At 43.0% G+C, this 27,809-nt stretch overlaps 1 protein-coding gene across 5 annotated transcripts in view; it reads right to left on the reverse strand.

Moving 5' to 3' along the window:
* The window catches only part of TRPM1 (transient receptor potential cation channel subfamily M member 1), a 299,961-nt gene that overhangs the window by 135,297 nt on the left and 136,855 nt on the right, over positions 1-27,809 (reverse strand). For all 5 annotated transcript variants that reach the window (XM_068275588.1, XM_068275587.1, XM_068275586.1 and 2 more), the window contains exon 2: positions 2,881-2,960. In XM_068275588.1, the coding sequence (XP_068131689.1) occupies positions 2,881-2,960 (80 nt within the window). The remainder of the gene's footprint in view (positions 1-2,880; positions 2,961-27,809) is intronic.

A 27,809-nucleotide genomic window follows, 5' to 3' on the forward strand; every position in this document is an offset into this window, starting at 1 on the left:
ATTGCTTATTTTTTACAACATTCATTTACAGATTATTTCGTAATTTTTTACCCATTGTACAATCTTTCCTCCCCCGATTAATTTATCACAGGCAGTGACATCTTTAGTTCTGCCAGATGGTCTGTACAGAATGTTTGTTACTGAGAGTTCTATGCACAGAGGGAGAGGTTGCTTGCTTGGCAGTAGGAAAAAGTGGTTATTTCACACAATGCAGTGTTGATCACAGACAGCAAACTGTCAGGACCATGGTCATGACATCACACTGTGGGAGGGGTTTCACCACAATATCAGCCATACAGATGTCCCTAATCATCTATTCAAGAAAAGGTAAAGATTTCTTGCGGGAAAGAGGATATCAGCTACTGATTAGCATAAAGTTCAATCCTGGGTTAAAGTTCCTCTATAAACATTTTAGAATTGTGGGTAGTGTAATACAATTAATCAGAGTACATACACCTAATCAATGGGGAAAGAATAACCCACTGCAATGGATTTGATGATTATAGTCATAGCATGTTTTATGGTGTATTTTTATAAATTCATTGAATGATGAAACAGTGACAGTATGTAAATGTGCCATATTAAAGAGTACAGAAACAACAACAGGTGTTAGCTAGCATAGTTGTTTTGCAAACAAACTTAAAGGGGATATTTCTTGGCTTGCTATCACAAGCTCACTTAAAGTGGATCCGAGGTGAACTTTTACACATTGCATAATTGTGTTCCTTTCCTATTGCTTATAGGGCATTCCTCAAGCCAAATACTTTTTTGTTTTTGTTTTAATACTCGAATTCCCTATAAACTAAATAAGCCATGCCCACAGGCTCAGAGAGCCTTGGCACTGTAGCAAGGGCTCATGGGAGCTCAGTCTGGGCAGGAGGAGGGGGAGGTGTTACTAGCCATTGATTTCAGAGGCAGAGGGGAGGAGGGAGGAGGAGAGGGGATTAGGCTGATGGCTCAAGATACAGATAAGCCTGCCTCTATGTAATGTTTACAAACAACATGTCTGCTGCCATTGTATCACAGGAATAAATAATCATATTCTATTAAAACTGTTTTTGCTGTGTTAACCATCTAAACTTTAGATAAGATATGTAGACAAGTTACTTGTTATAGTTAGTTTTTCATCTCGGATCCGCTTTAAGCAGGGCCGTTTCTTGGGCAATGCGGGCAGGGCGACTGCCCTAGGCGCAGACCAGCAATTAGAAGAAGGGGGGGGGGGCACAGGCAGAAGGACATAACTATTAGGGAGCTGGTGACGCTCGGTGAAGCCAAATGGAAGAAGAAAGATTACCAGCGCAATCACTTTCTTTAACTCCTGCTTAGCTGCCTGCGTCTGACGTCAAGTCATCATCACGTCACCACCGCGTGATGACACCTGATGTCCTGTAGCGGTACTGCAGGCTGTCAGTGTGCGGCGCCTATGGAGGAGTCAGCTTTCCGGGCTCTCTTTGCCTGTGTGTTTTCCTGCTCCCTGCTTCCTCCTGGATGCGCGGCTGGTCACTAGTATGTAGGCAGATCTGGGTGCAATTTAGCCTAGAAACTGCCCTGCACTTAAGCATTGGCATTGAAAACAATTTATAACATATTTTGGAGCAGAAGGCCTGAGTCACCATGGTACATTATAAAATACCAATTTGGGACTGCAAATGTTAAATCCAATGAGAACTCCCAAGAAATGACTATTACTAGCGGTACCTACACACACCTTGTAATGCCTATGGGATCTCACCCATGATATTACTGGCATCTAAACCAATTATCAGTTTGGGTAAAGAGGCATAAAGAGTGAAGTTATTTGCTCAGTCAATCTTGTTTGTACTCAGCTCCGTGGTAGTAGTTGCAAGGTGAGAGGTAGGATTTGATAGTTTTCCTTTAAAATAAATATGTGCATTGGGATTGGATAATTGGATTATTGTAACAAAATGCTTCTCCCTTAGGTCAGTAAATTGTCTGTTGTTCACTTACTGTTATCCTTAACAAGGATGACACAGAAATAGGTTAAGATGAGAGCCATATCTATTTCTCACAGTTTGCCTTCGAGATCAAGGCCATCACCGTTAAATGAGCAGAGGGAATATAGCATTTGGCCAGCTGGACTATCTTGTACAGTGAAGGATTATGAAGACTATCTTTATGAAGGTTTTTATGTTACAAATCTGGGAAAGGGGAGGATAGGAGTTATTGCCAATAGCGGGAAATCTACTCCCAGCTGGCGAATTTAATCTAGGTCAGCAAACAGTAGAGCATATGACAACTAGCTTTGGATAACACCACTATTCTCTCTTCTCACTATATCGGTTTCATATACCCAGTCAGAACTGACTTGTATTTTAGTGTGGTGAAAGAACAGTCCATACATTATAGTACGTTGACCATATCTGGTTTTAGAGCAGAATTCCAGGAAAATTTTCATTTTTGGATAGTGTGGTAAGGAGTTGGGTTGTTACTGCTCTCCTCTCTCCAATCTGTGAGAATTTCCTTTACTTCCTGTCTAGACAGGAAGTGGAATAACATGTCTAAGAAATAATAATCTGAACATTTGTATAGAAACAGAGACAGTAACAAATAAAACATTTTGAGGCAGGGACAGTTAGAATCTCTGACTACTTATCACTGCTGTCCCTCTTTCATATTTCTAGTATTATTTATTTTGGTAGTACTTGTGGTAGTTTTGGTAGTACTACTAGACTTCATATAGCCACCCACAAAGATGCACACAGGATTAAAAAAAACAGGAAGTGTCATGAGGAAACAGACAACCCCCCCCCCCTTTCCAAAAAACAAAAACAAAAAACAGGTGGGCTATGAAAGCAGATCTTAGAAGCAGCCCAAACATATATTCACAACATGAAATAAACTGATGAGATTGGTAAGCACCTGTTGCTGTCTTTGGTGTTGGCAACTATGTAGATGCATTCTCGCTTGCAAAATGTTTTGTCTATCCAAGCCTTTTGACCCTAGAAGACAGAAGTGCAAACATTATTATACATGCAATATAGTTCTGCAATTTTATCCATGTGAGCTCTGAATAGTGCTGCTTGTGTGTAGTAGAACGCATGGACAAGCATGGGATCATTTGACAGGGTGATAGATTTGTTTTATGCTGTTCCAATGTTCCTGTGTCTTGTATTCTTACATTCTTGTTGTCATCTCATAAACAATGCAATTTTTAATTATAAAAAAGGATTACACAAACATTTTAAGTGATCCTGTATTGGGTCTCTATCTGGCACTAAGGCTGTGCAGTATACAGCCTAAGTACCTCATCATTGGCCTTCACTGAGCCCAACAAGATAGCATAGTTAGCATACTTGGATCTGAATCCAACGTGACTGCTGACTGTGGTTAAAATCCACCTAGTCTCTGTGCTGGTGCAGAGGCCAGGCCATGGTGAGGTGGTGGTGGGTGTGGCTTGACTTCCTAATCTGGAAGGGAGGTGAAGAACTGTTACAGGCTCAGTTTAACAGAATAAAAAATAAAGGCACTTTTCACAATTAATCTTGAAACACACTTATATAACAATAATTCAAAGATTGCAGCAGGCAACAAGGTGCAACAAAGCAGTAATATTGTATCTGTATCACATGTAGATGTATAGAGCTCTCCAGGGTCGTAACTAGACTTTATAGGGCCCCCCTGCAAAAATGATAGCATGGGACCCCCTTGTCCTCGAACCCCATGGATTGGGAGCCGGAGAATGAAGCAGCCTCTAAAAGCAGGAAATTATTATACACGATGCTGCACATGGTTTCTGTAAGTGAATATGGAGGTGTCTTTGCTAATTGGCTGCACTTGCGGTTAGGGAGTCATAGGTGACGGGGCCTCCAAAGCCTCTAGGCCCCCTTGCAATGGAAGGGGTTGCAGGGGTGATTGCTACACCCATGCAGCTCTCCAAGATAATTCTAAAGATAACAAAAATTTTCTAGAAACAAGACATAGCTTTTTATTCTTGCGACCCTTGCAGTATTTACACTTGCATTGCATGTGGAAGACATTTCTTATTTACAGCAACATCACTAACGATACAATTTGGCGAATGATCGTTTACAGGGGATTATTCATATGAATGATCGGAAATGATCGCTTGGGACCACTAACGGATGAAAATCTCCTAACCAATCTGATCAATTTTAATAAAATGAAACCGATTTTTGGATCGATCCCATCAATCTGTTCGGATTGGTTATTAGATTTTTGGCCATTAGTGGTCCCCAGTGCTGGTCGTAATGGAAAAAGCTACGCTAACGGATCATTACGCGTAATTTTACGCTATTACGCATTACGAAATTACGCTTACGGCATAGACATTCAATTTCGGTACATGTCTGTAATTACGCATTGCCCTTACGCAATTACGCGTAAGAATACCGTAATTCAGGTTGTTACGTTATAGGCTTACGCGTAAAATCCTACTAGCAATTAATGCGTAAGGTCATGCTGCCAAGCGGAAAAGTTGACGCATGGATCAATGTTAGGTAGCCGCCGACTTTAAGGGTTAATAGCAAAGCCCCCTTAAAGAGAACCCGAGGTGGGTTTGAAGAATGTTATCTGCATACAGAGGCTGGATCTGCCTATACAGCCCAGCCTCTGTTGCTATCCTAAACCCCCCTAAGGTCCCCCTGCACTCTGCAATCCCTCATAAATCACAGCCACGCTGCTGACAAACAGCTTGTCAAAGCTGGCTGTGTTTATCTCTATAGTGTCAGTCTGCTGCTCTCCCCGCCTCCTGCAGAACTCCTGTCCCCGCCTGCATCCCTTCCCTCCCTGCTGATTGGAGGGAAGGGACGGGGGCAGGGACCGGAGCTATGCAGGAGGCGGGGGAGAAGCTGAGACTGACACTACAGATGTAAACACAGCCTCACAGCATTTATGAGGGATTGCAGAGTGCAGGGGGACCTTAGTGAGGTTTGGGATAGCAACAGAGGCTGGGCTGTATAGGCAGATCCAGCCTCTGTATGCAGATAACATTTTTTAAACACACCTCGGGTTCTCTTTAAGTGCTAAGAGCCTCAAATTTGGAGACTATATTAAGGAGATCAGAAGGAATAAGAGGAAAAATTTTTTTCAAAAAGACCTTATAGTTTTTGAGAAAATCGATGTTAAAGTTTCAAAGGAAAAATATATACATTTAAAAACCCGCCGACTTTAACGGTTAATAGCAAAGCCTGCTTAAAATTTAGGAACACCAAATTCACAGGGTATATTAAGGGGATCAGTGGGAATAAGAGGAAAAAAATTTTTTTCAAAAAGACCTTATAGTTTTTGAGAAAATCGATTTTTAAGTTTCAAGGGCAAAAATGTCTTTTAAATGTGGAAAATGTCTGTTTTTTTTGCACAGGTAACAATAGTGGTTTTTTTTCATAGATTCCCCCAAGTGGGAAGAGTTTTACTTACTTCGTTCTGAGTGTGGGAAATATAAAAAAAAAAACGACGTGGGGTCCCCCCTCCCAGACCTCTTTAACCCCTTGTCCCCCATGCAGACTGGGATAGCCAGAATGCGGAGCACCGGCCACGTGGGGCTCCGCACCCTGACTATACCAGCCCGCATGGTCCATGGATTGGGGGGTCTCGGAAGGGGAGGGGCACCCAAGCTTTCCCCTCCCCCTCCGAGCCCTTGTCCAATCCAAGGACAAGGGGCTCTTCTCCACCTCCGATGTGCGGTGGAGGTGGAGGCCGCGATTTCCTGGGGGGGGGGGGGTTCATGGTGGCATCTGGGAGTCCCCTTTAAAAAGGGGTCCCCCAGATGCCCACCCCCCCTCCCAGGAGAAATGAGTATAGAGGTACTTGTACCCCTTACCCATTTCCTTTAAGAGTTAAAAGTAAATAAACACACAAACACATAGAAAAAGTATTTTAATTGAACAAAAAACATAACCACGAAAAAAGTCCTTTAATATTCTTAATTAACCATTAATACTTACCTGTCCCTTTAAATAAATGATCCCTCGAAATAGCCTCGGAAATGTTCTATCAGTTACAATGTAACAAAGTTATTACCATGCAACAACTTTGTTACATTGTAACTACGCCGCACCAGACGTCACTCGCCGCCGCCGCCGCCGCGTCTGTGCTGCACGGACCCGACAGAGCTCTGAGCTATAGCTCAGAGCTCTCGAAAGCATCTTTGTATTTGGGCTCCAAGGAGCCCCATTGGTCCTTAGCAGACCAATGGGGTTCCTTCAAATCAGAAGGAACTCCATTGGTCTGCTAAGGACCAATGGCGCTCCTTGGAGCCCAAATACAAAGATGCTTTCGAGAGCTCTGAGCTATATGCTCAAAGCTCTGTCGGGTGAAGGGACGCTAAGTCCCCGCCGGCTCCGCTGCCCTCCCCGCCTCTCCCACATGTCACCTATATACATGCTGGCACTCATGGGTGCCAGCATGTATATAGGTGACAGGTGTGGGCGGAGTGGACGGCGGGAGCCGGCGGGGACTTAGCGTGTATGCGGCGGCCGGCGGGTGAGCGGCGAGTGACGTCGGGTGCGGTGGTGTTACAAAGTAACAAAGTTGTTACATTGTAATAACTTTGTTACATTGTAACTGATTAGTATATTTCCGAGGATATTGCGTGGGAACTGGCTTTTAAAGGGACAGGTAAGTATTAATGGTTAATTAAGAATATTAAAGGACTTTTTTCGTGGTTATGTTTTTTGTTCAATAAAATAATTTTTTTTCTATGTGTTTGTGTGTTTATTTACTTTTAACTCTTAAAGGAAATGGGTAAGGGGTACAAGTACCTCTATACTCATTTCTCCTGGGAGGGGGGGGGTGGGCATCTGGGGGACCCCTTTTTAAAGGGGACTCCCAGATGCCACCATGAACCCCCCCCCCCCCAGGAAATCGCGGCCTCCACCTCCACCGCCCATCGGAGGTGGAGAAGAGCCCCTTGTCCTTGGATTGGACAAGGGCTCGGAGGGGGAGGGGAAAGCTTGGCTGCCCCTCCCCTTCCGAGACCCCCCAATCCATGGACCATGCGGGCTGGTATAGTCAGGGTGCGGAGCCCCACGCGGCCGGTGCTCCGCATTCTGGCTATCCCAGTCTGCATGGGGGACAAGGGGTTAAAGAGGTCTGGGAGGGGGGACCCCACGTCGTTTTTTTTTCATATTTCCCACACTCAGAACGAAGTAAGTAAAACTCTTCCCACTTGGGGGAATCTATGAAAATAAAACACTATTGTTACCTGTGCAAAAAAAACTGACATTTTCTGCATTTAAAAGACATTTTTGCCCTTGAAACTTAAAAATCGATTTTCTCAAAAACTATAAGGTCTTTTTGAAAAAAAAAAATGTTTCCTCTTATTCCCACTGATCCCCTTAATATACCCTGTGAATTTGGTGTTCCTAAATTTTAAGCAGGCTTTGCTATTAACCGTTAAAGTCGGCGGGTTTTTAAATGTATATATTTTTCCTTTGAAACTTTAACATCGATTTTCTCAAAAACGATAAGGTCTTTTTGAAAAAATGTTTTTTCCTCTTATTCCTTCTGATCTCCTTAATATATTCTCCAAATTTGAGGCTCTTAGCACTTAAGGGGGCTTTGCTATTAACCCTTAAAGTCGGCGGCTTTTTTATATTATACGGGAGCGTAATATTACGCGATTACGGCAGACTGTGTAATTTCAATGGGAGTTTACTGTCTTACGCGTAATTTGTTACGCGTAAAAACGTAACCTACGGTCTACGCGTAATTAATTACGCGTAATACCGTAACCTTACACGTAACGCTTACAGTGCATTTGTAGTGAATTACGATGCGTAATTACGCTAATGCGTAATTTCGGCCCAGCACTGGTGGTCCCAAACGTTCACTTCCACTCATTCATATAAATAATCATTCGTAAACGATTTTATCATTTGTGGCCAACTTTACTAAATCTATGTAGAAGAAAGGTGAATTGGGTGGTTATATCTGGGATATTAGTGGCAAAAGAACCTGTGACAAGCTACCCCTATTAACACAAGAATTGCCATTCAGATGTTTTATTACCTTGAATTGCCCACTCTCTAGCTACTGATTAATACACATGGCTCCACACAAAGTATATTAAAAACTGGAAGTTCTCATGGCCGTCAGCCTGCCTGCAATACAGCTAAGGACATAGCTTAAAGTTGATCCAAATTAAAAATACAAGATTTCAGAAATTCAATCTATTCTCTAAATTATAATAATAAATAGCAGCCTTTTTTCAGCTGCATGATGACAAATATAAAATATTTTACATTTATTGGAGGAACTCCTCCCTTCCTTTCATATTGCCGAGACAGAATCCGGCAAATTGGTGGAGTAGGTGGTGTCCAGCAAAGGAGGAATTGCTAATGGCTGCCACCTGTATAACGCTAGTTATGAAAAGAGAAGGGTAAAAAGCATACACTGAAATGCTCATAGGCTTGAAGGAGTGTTTATTTATCTTTGTATGTGTCAGAGTGGTGCAACTAAATATTTTGAATTAAAAAAATGTTTGGTTCGGGTCCGCTTTAAGAGGATAGCTTTCTTGTCTTCAGTGCTGGGTCCCCAGTTTGAACCTGTGCCAATACAATTTCTGCATGGAGTTTTTATGTTCTCCCCATTTATGTATTTCTTTTGGGCACTCTGCTTTCCTCCCACATACAAAAACATACAAATACCGTAAGTTCATTGGCTCCCTCCAGAACTGATCTTAGACTATGATAGGGACATATGACTGTGGTAGGGACAGCTGGTGGCAAGACTAGACTGTGTAAAGCACTGGATTTCTGCTCTGGCATATAACTACAGTATAAATACAGTGTATTTAAAGTGACATTCTACTCTTTTTCATAAAAATAGCAATGCTTTCAGTTCAAATCAGCACGTCACCGGAGATATTTCATGTACTAAGTGAAATGTACTGCCTTAGACATTAGATTTTTTCAAAACATAGAATCTAATGAACGCTTGAACAATCCAGTCAATAGGGATGAAAATGCCTAGTCAAACTCATGGAGAAGCATGTGATCAGTTTGATCAGTTGATAGATTTGTAAAGCTCTGATTTGCTGGTCATGATCATGTGTTAAACCAGGAGGTCATCACAGCAAATCAGAACCTTAGAAATCTATTAGCTGATAAAACTGATCACATGCTTCTCTGTGAGTTCTTCTAGGCTTTGTCATCCCTACCAGTCAATACCATCATTTATTGTTTATGATGGGGAAAAGCCATTTCTTTTACATATTGACGTAGGTGGTTGCAGGGATTGTTGAGAGCAGGCAGACTGCATTACGCAATATAAATCTGGTGATGGCAGAGGCCAGATCGACATTCCATCAGATGTCTGCTGACCTCTAATGTAAAGCTGACCTTACACTTATAGATTACCACCTGTGACAAGAAAAGACTGTATCCTGTGTAAAACACTGGATTTCTGCTTTGACGTATAACTATAGAATAAATGCAGTGTGTGCATCAGTCAGGCTGCTTAGCATTATTAGAAGTGTATGTTTTTCCATATAACGATGTACAAAAGATGGCCTTTAATAATTACAAAAAATTATATTAATTACTAGTTTAAAGGTCCACCCGTTAAAAAACGGGCGTTAGGCCTTGGCCCCCCTCCCTTGCAATGCACTTACGCATGGCCACATTCCCACGCGTGCACAGCTTCCCACCTGCGCCCGTCCTCTTGTGCAGGCCGAAGTCCGTCCACGTGCCATGCATGCGTGCCAGGTCCAATGCACGGACACAGGAGGACGCAGGACAGGGCAAGTATTATATAGGATACCCAGTCTGTTGTTATGTATCAGTGTACAGTGCATTTAAAGTGATATTCCACTCTCTCTCATAAAAAGGCAATCCCTTCAGTTCAGATCAGATCAGCACATCACAGGAGATATTTAATGTACCAATTGAAATGTACTGTCTTAGATGTATCTGTAAAAACAGTCAAAAGCAAACAGCCAGTGCACACCAAAAACCTCTAGCAGATCCGCAAAATGCTAGAGGTTTTTTGAAGCAGATATTCAGAGAGATTGTAGGCATGTTTAGAGAAATTTTCTAAACATGCCTAGCGTTTTTTTGGAGCATTTTTATGTAGCAGATTTCATATATTGTTAAAGTAAAGCTGTTACTGAACAGCTTCTGTAACAAAAACGCCTGGAAAACCGCTCTGATCTAGAGTTTTTCAGAGCAGTTTGAGCTTTTCCTATACCTTAACAAACCGCAAAAATGCTGCAGGAGCCATTTTGCAGTTTGCTAAAAACCTCAAACCGCTGGTGTGCACCATCCCATTGAGATACATTAGACAAGCGATTTCACAGGTGGCAGCGGTTTTGAAAACGCTACCAAAAACGCTTGGTGTGCACCAGCCCTGAGTCAGTTTTCTAAGTACAGGTGTACTCTTCTAGAGTTGCCTGCTAATTTCACATAAAGGCAAGGGCGTAGCAATAGGGGGTGCAGAGGTAGCGACCGCATCAGGGCCCTTGGGCCAGAGGGGCCCCGAAGGGCCCTCCCTTAACCACAGAATTAGCTCTCTATTGGTCCTATGCTCATAATAATGACTTCTGTAGATACTTTGAATAGTGGTAATCATTAACAAACTGTTCCCCATCCCCTTCTTGCACCTCTGACACTGTAGTTGCCATTGGCAGATTTTGGTGCGCCGTATAAATTGTTATGTATAGAGTGCTTGGGGGGGCCCCATTGTAAAACTTGCATCGGGGCCCACAGCTCCTTAGCTACACCACTGCATAAAGGAAAGAGGCATCTCTAGGCAATCTGCAATTTAAACAGAGCACTAAAAAAGTATAGATTTAATGCACGGAAAATACTGCTATTTGAGTGTACAGGCTCTTTAAGACATGCAAAGCTGGCTGCAAATTGGAATGGAAAGATAGTTTTAATAACATTAAATTACAAAATGACTTGTGTACTACCAATGAATGTCATAGCAAAAAGGTGGAATTTCACTTTAACACTACACAGCTTTGTCTTCAGATTGGTACTGTACAAAAATATGTCAGCCCAGAGATCATTGCAGAAAGCATTCAGAACACATGAGCTGTTGAAGTTTCCCAGCCCATGTCTGTTAAATCTTCTTACAGACAACTTGATTATAATCCACTGCAAATACTACAGCAAACATGAGCCAGTGAAAACGGGAACATTGTTTTCTGCACAAATTTGTCTTTGTAAGCTGGTGTTTCTTTGAGGATTACACTAATTTGGTGTCTAAAGTGATCCCTGTCCAAAAATTGCCTAATGAGGCTGAGAAGAAAAATGGTCTTTGTGAGACTGATGAACTGAGCAGTGGCGGACACAGCCAGCAGTGGGCCCCTGTGCAAAATTGTAATTGTGGGCCCCCTATGACCTGCGGCGCGCGTATGGGCGTGGCTACAACCTGCGGCGCGCGAAGCGCGCCGCGGCAAAAATTAGTGGACAGAACCTGCGGCGCGTAGCGCCGCGGCAAAAAAATGGGCGTGGCAATGACCGGATGAGGGCGGAGCTAACTGTAACTTAAAGCGAACCCGGGGTGAGGGTTTATTTCCTTTTAAACAATACTAGTTGCCTGGCGGCCCTGCTGATCTATTTGGCTGCAGTAATAAACTGAATTACACCAGCAACAAGCATGCAGCTAATCTTCTCAGTTCTGACAATATTGTCAGAAACCCCTGACCTGCTGCATGCTTGTTCAGGGTCTATGGTTGAAAGAATAAGAGGCAGAGGACCAGCACGGCAGCCAGGCAACTGGTATTGCTTAAAAGGAGAGAAATATGGCAGCCTCAATATTATTCTCACCTCAGGTTCCCTTGAAAAGTGCAACGCAAAGACAGTGGGCCCAAGTTTTGGTGACCCTTTCCCCAGAAAATTCACATAATTGTGCAGGTTTTCTCAAGAAAATACACATATATGCCCAGAAAATACGTGCAATCATGTCGGCAGATATGCCCAGAAAATACGTGCAATCATGTCGGCAGATATGCCCAGAAAATATGTGCAATCAAGTCGGCAGATATGCCCAGAAAATACGTGCAATCAAGTCGGCAGATATGCCCAGAAAATACGTGCAATCAAGTCGGCAGATATGCCCAGAAAATACGTGCAAACAAGTCGGCAGATATGCCCAGAAAATACGTGCAAACAAGTCGGCAGATATGCCCAGAAAATACATGCAATCAAGTCGGCAGATATGCCCAGAAAATACGTGCAAACAAGTCGGCAGATATGCCCAGAAAATACGTGCAATCATGTCGGCAGATATGCCCAGAAAATACATGCAATCATGTCGGCAGATTTGCGAAGAAAATACATGCAATCATGTGGCAGACCTGCCCAGAACATACACCTGCTAATATAAATAAAACAAAAACATTTACTCACCTGCAGCAGCAGACCTCCTGTCCCAGCCTCCATCCGGCGCGCAGCTCCCATGGGTGGTTGGGTGGATAGGTAGCCTAGTGGGTGGGTGAGTGGGTGGGTGGGTTGGTAGCCTGGTTGAGTGGGTGGGTTGGTAGCCTGGTGGGTGGGTGGGTAGGTAGCCTGGTGGGTGGGTGGGTAGGTAGCCGGGTGGGTAGGTAGCCTGGTGGGTGGGTGGGTAACTAGCCCGGTAGGTAGGTAGGTAGCCCGGTGGGTGGGTAGGTAGGTAGCCTGGTGGGTGCGTGGGTAGCCGGGTGGGTGGGTGGGTAGGTAGCCTGGTGGGTGGGCTGGTAACTAGCCCGGTAGGTAGCCGGGTGGGTGGTTAGGTAGGTAGCCGGGTGGGTGGTTAGGTAGGAAGCCTGGTGGGTGGGTAGCCGGGTGGGTGGGTAGGTAGGTAGCCGGGTGGGTGGTTAGGTAGGTAGCCGGGTGGGTAGGTAGGAAGCCTGGTGGGTGGGTAGGTAGCCGGGTGGGTAGGTAGGTAGCCGGGTGGGTAGGTAGGAAGCCTGGTGGGTGGGTAGGTAGCCTGGTGGGTGGGTAGGTAGGTAGCCTGGTGGGTGGGTAGGTAGCCTGGTGGGTAGGTAGGTAGCCGGGTGGGTAGGTAGGAAGCCTGGTGGGTGGGTAGGTAGCCTGGTGGGTGGGTAGGTAGGTAGCCTGGTGGGTGGGTAGGTAACCTGGTGGGTGGGTTGGTAACTAGCCCGGTAGGTAGCCGGGTGGGTGGTTAGGTAGGTAGCCAGGTGGGTGGTTAGGTAGGTAGCCGGGTGGGTGGTTAGGTAGGTAGCCGGGTAGCCGGGTGGGTGGGTAGGTAGCCTGGTGGGTGGGTTGGTAACTAGCCCGGTAGGTAGCCGGGTGGGTGGTTAGGTAGGTAGCCGGGTGGGTGGTTAGGTAGGTAGCCGGGTAGGTAGGTAGGTAGCCGGGTGGGTAGGTAGCCGGGTGGGTAGGTAGCCGGGTGGGTGGTTAGGTAGTTGAGTGGGTGGTTAGGTAGGAAGCCTGGTGGGTGGGTAGGTAGCCGGGTGGGTGGTTAGGTAGTTGGGTGGGTGGTTAGGTAGGAAGCCTGGTGGGTGGGTAGGTAGCCGGGTGGGTGGTTAGGTAGTCGGGTGGGTGGTTAGGTAGTCGGGTGGGTAGGTAGCCGGGTGGGTAGGTAGCCGGGTGGGGGGCCCGACTCCTATCCTCCCTCCCTCCCTTCCTTCCTCACCTCGGGGGGCCCCCTCCCGATATGCGCGGCGGGAGAGTGAGCGGCAAATGCAGGAAGTCTTCAGGGCTCTCCAGGCATCCGCTAGAGGCCCAGCCGCTGAGTCTCCAATATGTCTCCAACTGGAGACATATTGGAGACCAAGCGGCTGGGCCTCTAGCGGATGCCTGGAGAGCCCTTCCTGCATTTGCCGCTCGCTCGCTCTCCCGCCGCGCATATCGGGAGGGGGCCCCCGAGGTGAGGGAGGGAGGGAGGATAGGAGTCGGGGGGCCCCCGGGAATAAAATAATAATAAAAAAAAAAAATATTTAAAAAAAAAAAAAAAGTACTTAATGCCATGGGCCCCTGAAGAAAACGGAACTTCAGGGGCCCTCGTGCGGCGGCACGGCCTGCACGGCCGTATGTCCGCCCCTGGAACTGAGGAATTGAGCAAGGATTATGACAGATTAGCAGTGCCGTACAGGCCAATAGCTGGAAAAGCTTTTTTACCTAAAGAAAAACAGATATTAGCAATAAGATCAAGTCAAATGTTCTTTTAATGCCTTAGTGATCCCATGATGCGCACAGCTCATCTACTCAGGGTATTCAAGGATGGATCTGTGCTTAAGAAGTAACTCCTATTCCCAATACTTCTCATGTTTTCTATGCATATACTGTATTCTGCCCACGTTACAGGACCTTCAGATTAAATAAGTCACTCTTGGCTACGGTATGCAGTAGTTGATGATTGCAACACTTTTTTTTAATAGATTAGACATTAGATTTTATTGCAGACGCAGGACGCTCCCGGTGATGTGTGCAGTTGGCCCCGGACCAAAGGACTTTCCGGGGCCAATTGCAGCCAAAGGGGAATCAGAAGAGGACGGCGTGGGAGTGATCAGGGGGCAGGAGGAAGCCACAGGTATGTACATTTTATTTCTGTGGCCCCATTTCTGGTTCCCTTTAACAAACTGTTTCTTTACTCCGATTATACCTCTCTGACACTGCAGCTGTCCTTGGAAGGTTTGGGGGCTCCATATCAATACGGTGCTTGGGGCCCCATGTAAAACTAGCACTGGGGTCCCAAGCTCCTAAGTTACATCACTGGGCTCAGGGGGTGGGTAGTGTAGGCAGACTGCACTAAAGCGGTATTAAACTTGGATATAATATTCAATAAAAATGTGTTTTCCTCCTTTATATATCCAATACAGTAATCATATTTACTTTTGTGCATAAATATTATTATTCATTTAGAAATTACGAGTTCACAAAGCAGTTTTATTTGCTCTGAAAGCTGCCAATATCATTTTATTTATAACTATTGTATTTATATTGTAATGTACCCATCAATTATTTCTGAGCAGTGTTTCAGTTCTGGACACATTAGAAGAAGTTTCTGCAGTCAGGGAATGTTTGCATTCCTCTCTGCTATAATTAAGTAAACACAAGATAATGTTATCACCAGTTCTGATGCGGATCCCCCTGCAGGGAGCTTGCTACTGAAAAAGTAAATCCTGTATTTTAACCCCTTGAATGCTGTTCTGCAAAAAAAATTGTGGTAGTATATTGCATGCTGTAAATAATCTTTTCGAGCGAAGAAGAAATGTTTTATACCACTTTAAGCAATGTAAATCTGGTGATGGCAGAGGTCAGATCCGCGTACCATCAGATGTCTGCTGACTTCTGATGTAAAGCTGGCCGTATTCTTATAGATTTCCACCCAGTGTGGAAAAATGTATTCCTCTTTGAAAGGAATGTTTACTGCTGTGTACATATCTTTCTGTGTCGAAAATGTACTGCGAAAGAAGTTGAAGTTAAGGTGTGAGATGTATGGAGGCTGACAGATTTATTTCCTTGTAAACAATACACATTCATACAGACTGGTGACAGCGCTCATGGATGCATCCGTTTGCAAACCTACAGTGGCAATGCAAAGCCTCTCTGGACTAAATACACGCCCTGAATGCAAAGCAGATGCAAATTGTGTGCTAATTCTAATCTAAAGCTTTTGTAGAATAATTGTGGATCAGTGAATGCAGCTAGCCACTAGTATACACACATTCAATTCATACAGCAAAAGGAATGGCAGCGCTTTCAAAAACGCATACCTGAATGTTTTAATAGCATAAGATGTGCAGAGCTCCACTAACTACTGGACTAAAATACACACCAACACTCATTGCAGGCATAAAAAGTGGGGGAACATAATACACATTGCCTGGCTCTTCTGTTAGTGCTGATTCTCTGCCTCTAATACCTGCAGACATAGACCATGAACAAGCATGCAGATCAGAAGTTTCTGACTGAGGTCTCTTTGGATTAGCTGTATGCTTGTTTCAGTTGTTTAAATCACACACTAATGACTAGAAAGATCAGCAGGACTGCCAGGCAACTGGTATTATTGAAACGGAAATGCATATGGCAGCCTAAATATGTCTCTCACCTCAGGTTCCTTTGAATAGCTATCATAGAGCTTTATTATAACTGAATTAACAGTCTGCAGTTGGAATCAGCTGTAGGTGGATCAGGCCTGGATTTACATCACAGGAGCCTATAGGCACAGATGTCCTGGCATCCTAGACTTTGCCCTCCATAAACCTACAAACCCATGCCGAGCCACAGGACTGGCCCAGCTGTCACTTCTTCCTTAGTTATTTTGCTGTCATAGGTAGCTACAAGTGCCCCTTAGTATTAGGTAGCCAGAGCTATCCTCGGTATTAAGTAGCTAGAGATGTCCTGAAGTATTAGGTAACTAGAGGTGCCCAGACTGAAGGGAGATCTGTTCATTGGAATGCCTAGACTTGGATGAGTAACCTTCATTTACACTCCAATCGGGACTCTGCATAGGGGGGAGGGAGGCATTTGGGGAGGGGGCGAGCCACCTTTCCATCATCAGGCGCCTGTAGGCACATGCCTACAGTGCCTTATTGTAAATTCGGCCCTGAGGTGGTTACCACTGCTGCCACCTGTTAGTGATTTCTGAGACAGCAACACATGAAAACTGGTCAGTTACAGAGACAGCATATTGATTCTCTTTCTCTCTCTTTCTCGCTCACCTTCATAGAGTCACAAAACCTGGGCCGTATGCAATTAGACTTTTCTCCTGAGTTTTCTCCTAGGAGACTTTATTTTACCTGCTTTTGGCACTTTTTCAATTGCAAAATGCTGAAAATTATTTTAAAGTGAAAATGAAAAAATATCTCCAAGGAGATATTACAGGAGATCTTAAAGTGAAACTCAGACCAAAAATTGAACTTTATCCCAATCAGTAGCTGATACCCCCTTTTACATGAGAAATCTATTCCTTTTCACAAACAGACAATCAGGGGGCGTTGTATGACTGATATTGTGGTGAAACCCCTCCCACAAGAAAAGGTCGAACTTTTGGCAGTTTCCTGTCTGTGAAACTTGTTGCATTGTGGAAAATAGCTGTTACAGCTGTTTCCAACTGCCAAAACAGCAAGCAGCAGCTATATCACTTGCCAACACTAAACTGTTCACTGGAGTTCCTCTTTAAGTACATACTGTAGCTATATACGTTTCATCAAGCCCATAACAAAGCAGCGTCCGTGCTGCCCTTCAGCCCACAATAGGCATGTTCCTGTGTAGAACTATAAGATGTGTTCCTTTCATGACACATACATTATACATTCTATACTTACAATAAATCTACATAATACAAACAAAACAGAACTCACAAACTGCTCTAACAACTTTCTGAAAGGTGTGAATCACATGCCTCTACCTAACAGGAGGTATTGCTTGTTAACCAACCAGCCTGTACACAAGTATGTAGATGAAGGGTGACTGACCTACTAACTGAGAACAGGGATTGTCTCCCAATCCATAGAATTGGGGTAAGTATGTACAGATGGAAAGTCAGGCAGTGGGGAGGCATCTGGCATCAGTAATGATAATGAAAAACATACTGTACACTAATCTTCCTAAAAAAAAATTCTATCACATGAATGTATCATTAAACAGCATACTCGTTCATATGACCGAATGCTTTATGACAAACCCCATTTGTTTCACAGAAAGACACTGATACTCACTGGCTGTGCTGGTTAGGGTCACATGTCACTGCAGGAACGACTGCATGTCACATAAATATGAGATTCACTGCAGAATCCTATGGCAGATACTTCAATAAGAAGTAGTCATATGTGGAATATTAACTGCTAATGGAAACAGGGATGTGTTATAATAATAGAAAGATACCCCAAGGCTTTGTTCACATCTAAAATCAAAATCACAAACGCAAACGTTTTCGTTGTGGTGAAAGGCTAAGCCAGCTATGGAGAACAGTGTTATTTTTTTTTCAAATGTTTGCCTACTTTTGTTGCAGATTGCCACTCCCGTAAGCAGCGGTAAGAGGCAACAGTCAAAGGTCATGGGTTGCTTACCAGTACTTTTTCTAGGGAGAATCTGCATACAGCTGTGAATTGCCAAAGTAGGTAAATTGCAGTACAAGTGATCAAGGACAAAGTGAAAAAATATGAATGCCTTTTATAAATGCGGCATTTCAAAATGCCATTCAGATTTAAAAAGTATAGAACAAAAAACATTTTTTTGTTCTACACTATTTTATAAATAGGCCCCTAAAAGAGAGCCAGTTTTGATACATATTTCTTCTTCAGGCTCCATCCTGTATTCTAAACTGAAGCATAAAAGTACAACTTACATACATCTGAACAAAAGAGGGAAGCATGGAGCTTACTTTAGTATTGAGTTAGCTTGTAAGTAGTACCATCTCTATCTAAAACTGTCAGTGTTTAGTGTGGAAGAAAACCAACAGCAATGTTAGCTCAGTTTTATATGGAAGACCCTGTTGTGTAAAGCATCTATATACTGTAAAATAATAGTATTATTGCTTCCCATAGATTACACACACTTCAGCATCCTACAGGTGCGCTACATGCATTAAATGTTTCATTACAGCCTAAAGGTAACATTAATGACAGGTTACCATGTTTAAGCATTCAGTGCCACGGAATATGTTGGTGCTTTATAAATTAATTTATAATGATAATAATGTAAATTTAATAAAATGATTTTAAGATCCTTATTCAATTTGAGTTTTCTTCTTGGTGATATTTTCACACCTTATCAATAAAATGCCATTTAAGCCCCCAGCAAGCAAGAAAATACTCAAAATATTTTTGACGGTACTTTTCACCTACGTTTTGCTACTTTTTCCATTGCAGACTGATGAAAAGTTATTCTAATCAGAAGATAAAAAATGATCTCCTAGGAGAAACCTTCAGAGAAAATGTGAATTGAATAAGGGCCTTAATGTTTACTTAAGACAGGAGCACAATTTGTATTTACTGTTGACCATATCAACTAGTACTTATTTCTGTATCCCTTAAAAAACCACTGTCATGAAAAATTTTAAAATTGTAAAATGCATGTATAAATATACAGATAAGAAGTATGCTTCTTCCTGAGTAAAATGAGCTATACATTACTTTTCTGCTATGTTTCTGTCACTTACAGTAGGTAGTAGTAATCTGATAAAACTGAAGATTTTTGACTAGTACATCTCTTCATGGAGGATTCTGAGTATTTCATTTATTCTCGGCAAAAATATTCCCTGAAAAGGATCTTCCATGTTTGCACACTATTCTGAAAGTTAGATTTAGCAACTGCCGTTCTCTAAATGCTTTTGAAGACAAAGAAAACCATGAGAATCTCCCATGAGGAGATGGGCTAGTCCAAAACCTGTTAGTTCTGTCAGATATCCATTACCTACTGTAAGTGACAGCACCATAGGAGAAAAGTAATGTATAGCATATTTTACTCTGGGAGAAATGCACTGTTAATTTAAGTGTTTTCAATGTATTTTAAATGTCACACTTTTTCACAACAGTGTTCCTTATTAACCTTTGAATTTAATAATCTTTTATTTACATATAATTTATATTGGGCTGTGTACAGAGCAAAAAGTTGTTTTGTGTTCTTTTCTACTATTATTATTTTGGATGTGCAAAATGCAATTTAGATGTGTGCAATCTTGATAGTATCAGTGGAATAAGGTTAGTGTGGTAATAGAGATAGGGAGTGTTAGAAGGGTAGTGCCAGGCATACAGGAGGGCATGGGTTAGGGGATAGCTTAATGAAATGTACAGCTAGGCATAGGCTGTAGTTTAAGGTTACACGTAGTTCTAAAATAGTTGCTGGGCTGGAAATATTGTGCCTAATGCCATGAAACAAATAATTAAAATGATGGATTGCTCCACCTGCACTAATCTAAGACTCTTTCCTATAATAACATTAAGTTTTGATAAATGAAGGCTGATCAGCCCTATGAATCTTCTGCAAGTTACAGAATGTACTTTCAAGAAAAAACAAACAAACAAAAAAACCAAAACAAAATCAAAAAAATTGTGCTTGAATGATGACTATCCATCATGCTGGAAAATTTCTGAGCCAATCTTTGTTCAGAACTTCAGACTGGGCATGTGTTATCCACTACTACTTGATTTTTACATGCAACCATCAAACATGCCTTCCACAGCATTTGGGATACGAGAATCCCAGCTAATTCCCAAGCAGTGGCCCATCTATGCAGATTGCGGCTCTGGTCCAGTGCGTCTGGCTCCTTCTCATCAGCTTATATATTTTAAAACAACTCACTTTTTAAAATAACGAAATAACGTCTAATTTACTCCCTCCAGATATTTTACTAAAGTGGATAAAAAAATGCACTTACTGAATGTTTAAAAAGACTGCAATTAACTGCCTGAATTAATTATTGTAGATTAAAGTAAAATGACTTAAGAAACTTCCATAGAAATCTAGGCAGCCATGTACACAGCAGTATCAATATTATCTTGCAATTATTTCCTAATGGTAGCTTCACTGATCAGTGAAAGCAGCTGCTATGCCTTTGTGCATGGCCTAAGAGCTGGAGTCTTTGCCTACCTTGAGAGCTCTGGAAGGACAGGCTGTTGCGTCTTGCCTTGATGGTTGAGAATCCAAGAAGAGAAGGAGTGCCACCACTTTAAGAAGAGAATCTCATATGATAAGCATGTGAGCAGCCTCTTTGTCCAAGCCAATCTCATGACTGCCTTTGAAGGTAATCCTTTAGCAGTCCCATGATCCATCTCCCTGCCCAGAGGGTATTTTCATCTCATGGTGGAACAAGGCACAACAAATCTACTTTGATAATACCCAAATCTCCAATTTGTTAAAGCCTCTGTGTTACTAGAGTAACTGGAAAAATGCCGATGTTGCAGAAGGGTCTCTGGAAGTTCTAATCTGAAACTGTGCTGCCCCTGCTTAAAAATTTCAAACTTTATTTGCATAATTGAGACAATTGGACATAATGAACCCTTTCAGGGGTCCTCATTAATCTAGCCATTCTCTCAAAATGAAGAAAGGAGGTCACCCTGCATTAATTACAGCTAATCCTTTCTAAAAAAAACTGTTTTGAAACTTCAGCGACATTTCTGCATGAAATCCTCAGGTTGAGCCACAGTGCTTCATAATCTTTTAGGACTGTCCACATCAGCTGTATTTTGTAATTCAGTCTGCTGAGTGCTCAAATAAGGGCCAGTCCTTGCACTGCTTTGCCTGCAGTTCTTCACCTAATGAAGATCATCTTCTTTTTCCTTTTTGGCTTCCGCAAGTTTAACTTAGTTTGCCCAGCAGTTTGAATATGCCACAGGAAGCGCACCAGACAGCAAACGAGCGGAATCATTTTATTAGATAAATATAATGAATGTTTAAGGCATATTGTACATGATTAATATAATTGTATTCTTTCACTGTGCCAACTCATCTTGTTGCCCTGAGCTGCAAAGTCTGCTGTCTCACTGTCATGGCTACCATCTTGCTTTTGAGATATCCTAGTAACTACCTTACTAGGAGTGCTGGTTCTTCTCAGTGGCACACTTGCTCTAGGCAGTAAAGGGGTATCACTGCCTCTGAGATCCCTTGTCCAAATTTGTTTACCCAAGAGAGTTAGAGCATGGTCAAGCAGTTTTGTAAATTGTGAAAAAGACCACTATATCCTGAAGCGAGGGGTGCAGGATTCTGGGAAGAGCAGCATTCAGAACCGATAGAACAAGTTGCTGCAACAGTATTACTGTGCCCGCCGGTACAGTAGGTCAGCCAGAATCTGAAGATTACCTCAGTGGATAGGAGATAGCCCTGTAGTGATTACTTTTATTAGCTATTATTCTGTAGATTCTGTAGGGTTAAGCATCTGGAGGGGGGACAGTTATGGTGAGGCATCGGTGAGCTGATGAGTTAGGGTTAGGCATTGGTTGCGTTCGGTTAAGGTTGAGCATGAGTGGGGGGTGGTCGGTTAGGTTTAGGAATCGGTAGGGAGGGCACGTGTATGGATAGGTTTATTGTTAGTAAAATATCGGTACAAGATTACCAATATTTTACTATCGGAATTATCACTGCACATTATTAGAATATCAGTTATTTTTCTGATACTCTACTAAGTGGCTATTTTGGTGCCCAAACTTGCCCGGCACCCTTTTTGCATGTACGCAGTTATTATTGTTGATAGGTCACAGGTTAATCCCCAAGAATGGCATGAAAAAAGGTATATAGTCACAAAGCTATATTTATACGAGCTAAATCATATGAGAGAGAGAAACTAAACTAAAGTACCGTAACTATGTCACAGATAGTATTCATCAATCACTAACTTATTATGCAGTACTATACTATTTATTGTACATGTACAGCACTATACATAACAATAAAAATAGCAATAAGACATTTTTGAATTTGAAGAACTGCTACTTAAAGGGGAACTTCAGCCTAAACAAACATACTGTCATTCAGTTACATTAGTTATATTAATTAAAATAGATATGTAATATAATCTCCTACCCACTCTGTTTTAAAAGAACAGGCAAATGTTTGTGATTTCATGAGGGCAGCCATCTTTTTCATGGGGGCAGCCATCTTTTTGGTTGAAAGGAGGTGACGGGGAGCATGAGACACAGTTCCAACTGTCCTGTGTCCTGATCACCCCTCCCAGCTGCGCGCACTAAGATTCAAATCTCACATAAAAAAAATAAAAAAAATTGCACCAAAACAACAGAATGAGAACAACAACATCAGCAATCCCACCATGCTTTGCACAGCATTAGGGGAAAAACGCCCGGGCAGTTTTCTTCTGTGCAGCTAAAAATGAGGCTTGGGTAAGAAAACAAAGTTCTGATTCTGTGAAACTGTTAAAGAATCACCAAACCTTTTCAGTGCTGCTGAGTAGATTTTTAGTCTGGAGGTTCACTTTAATATGAATAGCAGAAAACTACATAGAAATTGAAAAGGGATCTAATGTGACATGGCACTTAAAATAACAAAGGCTCATCTGACTCAAAATAAGGCTCAAGCCTGACAAGTTACAATGGGCATGCTAAGTATTTCTCAAGCGATTATGAAACAGATTTATTACCCTTCTCTAAGCCAGACATCAATGGAGAACATAAGTGATCCCGCACGCCTGGATTTATAAAAAAAAAAATCTGTTTTTAAGTGATAAGCATTTGCAACCCTTACCTGATTTATATCAGACCATAGCCAAGACCTGTTGGATGGTTTGTGATTTAGTGTTTGTGCGATTCCATTGCATGCATTTGCAGATGCAGAAGCCTCTTTTTATACATTCAGGACAGCATTTATGTTTGCAGGCCCATTTATGTTGTTCACTGATCCCATCCTTGGGTGGCATGGTGTGGTAGTGAAAAACACTCTTGCCTTGCAGTACTACGGGTCACTCACAGGTTAGAATTTTGACCACTGAACCAGCTGCATGGAGTTTGTATGCTTTCCTAGGACATTGTGCTTTCCTCCTCCATCCCAAAAACTTTCTGATAATTAAATGGTTTAGTCCAAAAATGGCTGGCCTTAGAGTATAGTAGGAACAGTAAACCATGGCTTTGGTAGGATTAGACTGTGAGCTCTGCTTAGCGACAGTTAGTGACATACGTATGGACTGTGTAAAATATTACATAAAATCTCAGTGCTAAAAAAAATAAAAATAATAATCTGAAAAACATAATAAATAATTATAGCACATTCCAGTGTAGTGTCATATAATAACTGATGTAAAACAAGGATTCAGATCAGGTGTGGTGCCTGAAGTCAGACTATTAGCCGCATGCTTGTTTCAAGATCAGCAGGATTGCCAGGCAACTGGTATTGTTTAATAGGAAATAAATATGGCAGCCACCATATGCCTCTGACTTCAGGTTCCCTTTAAAATTCAAGCTAAGTGTACAGTTTAGGATAAAAATACCTTAGGGGTTGCCATAAAAAGTAATTTCATTGTGTTACACAATGGCAATAAAGTGCTGGAACTGAACTCAACACTATATGCCTCTCAATTCACATTCCCTTACAAGGACAACTGTACAAGAGGGATATAGAGGCTGCCATAAGTATTTCCTTTGAAAGTGTATCAGAGCTAAATAAAGAAGAAAAATTGGTACTTACCCGCAGCATAAACACATGAGAGTCCCCCGGGGTCCTCCTGCGGTCTGCTGTTCAGCCGCGATCAGCCCTAGTAACTGTCTCAGTCGCATCCAGTCTGTGTCTTCTGCGCATGCTCTGGTTTACTTTAAACAATACCAGATGCCTGGCTGTCCTGCTCATCCTCTGCCGCTAATCCATTTAGCCACAGACCCTGAAGAAGCAAGCAGCAGATCAGGTGTTTCTGACATTAATGTCAGAACTGATAAGATTAGCTGCATGCTGGTTTCTGGTGTTGTTCAGACACTACTGCAGCCAAATAGACCAGCCGGGCTGCCAGGCAACTGCTATTGTTTGAAAGAAAATAAATATGGCAGCCTCCATATTCTTCTCACGATCGTTGTCCTTTAAACTTGAAGCTGATAAGTGTACAGATCAGGATAAAAAGAGGGTGAAAAGCATAAAGGTGTGGACATACCTTTGACTCATGTCACCCATCAGGGATTGGAACCCCATCCCATTGGGACACATCGCTGGACCAGCCTGTACAGAAGCGCGTTAGCTGTGTGCAGCATAGCTGACAACACTTTCTGTCGCTATTCAGGGAGCGGAGAGACAGCAGGGGGAGCATTGCTTGGCCAAATTGTGATTGTTTGCAGAGCGGTGGTCGGGGGCCAGTGTACACATGCTTGAACAACTATATGCTCTAAATATAGAAAAACAAATGATATCCTTTGCACACTGATAGGGCAGTTGTATTCACGAATGGCTTGCAGAAATCTAGCTATCATTCATTTTGACCATTGTTTATGTGGTCATGTGTTTTTTGCTTTGCTTTTTTGGGGACAGTGCAAACTATATATTCATATTTAAATAGATCGAGTTTTACATTGGAAACTGTCTTTTTTTAATGCACTGGAGGTGCTTTACTGGTTCAACTAATTTATTAAGTGGATGTGGCCTAATGCTATTCAATTGTAAGTGAATGCAGTGCCTGAACCAGCAGCAATGGGCCAACCTGATCACCAGCTGACCCTCCAGTTTGTTGCTTATATTGTGTATGCCTAGAAGAACTCAGCCACCAGATACAGTAGATAACTAGATTTAACAAAATACAGGTACTGAACTATGGCACTCGAAAATCAATGGGGCACTCAAACAACCAGAAAGCATCAAAGAAATCAATATAAAAATTATAAATCAATTATTCAGATAGACATAAAGGCCTCCAGTGGAGGTGTTGGCTTTCTCTGGGCAACTACATTGCTAGGGTGAATCTTCATCAAGAAAACAATGGCACACTGTACATGAAGCACCAATAACATTTATTGCATACCCCATATATCTTGAGGTATTTCACAGTATAGTCGCTCTTTATAATTGTGCCTATGGCAGCACCCTAACATTATCATTACTACCTCTACCTATGCCTAACCTTCAGCCCTTCCCTGGGGCTGCCTTACCTTAACCACCCCCTCGGTGCCTAACCTTAACCACCCCCTGGTACCTAATCTTAACCACCCCCACCCCCCCCTGCTGCCTAACCATTAACCAACCCCTCCTGGTACCTAATCTTAACCACCACCACCACCCCTCCTGGCTGAAACTTCACTTTTTCTGGGCTTAACCTCAACCCCCCCCCCCCCCCCCACCTAAGTACCTCCCTAAACTACCCCCTGCCGCCAAAGGCAGTAAGAGTAGAAGCCATGATTAGTGGCAATGAATGGTAATTATGCTAATCGCGTCTTTTACTATTGCCGCCTATTGCAGTGTCATTTTTATGGCACTCATCCTGTGCCATTTTTACCTGCTGCACCCCTTAGCACTGTATGAATAATAACTGTGTGATCAAGTTATTTCCAAGGACAGCCACTGTGTGAGAGCGGTGTAAGCAGAGGCAAAGGAATGGTTTATTAAGGGTTACCATTATGCAAATCACATACTGTATAGAGGTGATCTTTACCACTACAGAACCAATAAAGATCTAGGGAAGTGACTAGGAGTCCTGATTTGGATAGCTTAGGTCTAGGGACCCTGGTGCTGTTGCAGTCCCTGCATCCTCTATTGCTACACCACTGACTGCAGGGTCAACTGAACTGCCACTGCGGAACAGATGTATGCCACTCATCAAATGAAATCGCAATGCAGTCTGCTGTCCAAACAAATGTACTGCTCTAGTTTTACCCATTGTGGAACCACAAAAGGCAAAAACGAGCACAGTACAAATGGATGCATGTTAACTGTCCAAAAGAGTTTTGAACCTGTTTTGAGTCCACTATATGGAAATACAGGGCACAGGAACTAATGTGAACCAAACCTAATAGCACCTACATTGCAGTTACTATGCTACTTAGGTTGTCATTGTCATCCTAGTCAGAGATGCCCGTGTAAATATCCATTTGATGTACTGTATATAAGAACATAAAGGATGGCCTACATGACAAGCTTCTGTTGCTCCCCCTCCAATAAGTGTGACAGGCATACAGTTATTGTGCTACATTCTCCATAATGTAACACTACAGGAGTCCCTTCCGTACAGATTAACTCAGTCAAGCAATACTATTTAAAATGCAGTATCAAAACTTTAAAGAATTATAAATATGGACGATGCCCAGCAAATATCTCATACACAAGGAAGAAAAACCTGAGCTTTTTAATTATGTGTTTAAGCAGCTATATACAGTAAAGATAAGGCTACTTTCGCACCAAGAGACGTTGCGTTTTAGGGGACGTTATGGTCGCATAACGTGCCTCTAACGCAACGCATGGTGGTGTTGAAGTTGGACGTCAGATTGAGCTGCGTTTTGCAGCTCTCAAAGCAGCCGCTCCAGGTTAGTGATAGGAAGTCCGGATCTTTTTAAGGATTCCGATCATTTGAATCAGATAATTGAAAAGATCCGGATCTTTGAACCGAATAATTTGAATCATTTTACTAGGGAAGCAGACTGGGGGTGAATTGACTAGCAGGACAGGACTTTCCCTGCACTGTACATTCTGTATTTTCCTGTTTCTTCCAGACACGACATCCACTGTGAACCGAATCTTTCATTGTGATGATCCGGATGATTCGACTCACAAAAAAGATCCGGATCAAATTAACGATTCGTTCATGATCCGGACAACACTACAGTCCCACCACGAGTCTCTACAGTACAGTGAATATTAATTAGCCATGTGGCTGGCCACGGAGGAGGAGGGGAGACCTCCTCCTCCAACATTACTGAGCAAGTACAAACAGTCTAACGTGGCTTAGCCCAGTATAACGTACAGCATGCAGCACTTTGTTTAAACGTGCTGCGTTACTATGTAACGCAACGTGTGCACTGTGAACAGCACATTGATTTTACAGTGCTGTGAGTTAGGCTGTGTTACTGGCTGCTGTAACGTGGGACTTTAACCTCTTGACGACCAGCTAACGCCGATTGGCGTAAACTGGTTGTCTGAGGGTTTCCATGGAAACGGCCGCTCGTTCGAGCGGCCTTTCCATGTCAGTTCACGGAGGGTGTCTCCGTGAACAGCCGGAGAGCCGCCGATCGCGGCTCGCCGGCAAAATGTAAACAGGCGGGGAAGAAATCCCCGCTGTTTACATCATACGGCGCTGCTGCGCAGCAGCGCCGTGACGTAGATCGGCGATCCCCGGCCTCTGATAGGCAGAAGCCTATCCTATCAGGCGCAGAACGGATATCCGTCCTGAGCCGCTCAGAGGGGAAGGGAGAGGGAGGGAGCGGGCGAGACGGCGGAGAACACTGCGGAGGGGGGCTTTGAAGAGCCCCCCCCCCCGCTAAGCAAATGCAGCCGGCGGCGATCAGACCCCCCCAGCAGGACATC

The sequence above is a fragment of the Hyperolius riggenbachi genome, chromosome 3, assembly GCF_040937935.1.
Source record: "Hyperolius riggenbachi isolate aHypRig1 chromosome 3, aHypRig1.pri, whole genome shotgun sequence".
NCBI classification, from domain to species: Eukaryota; Metazoa; Chordata; class Amphibia; order Anura; family Hyperoliidae; genus Hyperolius; species Hyperolius riggenbachi.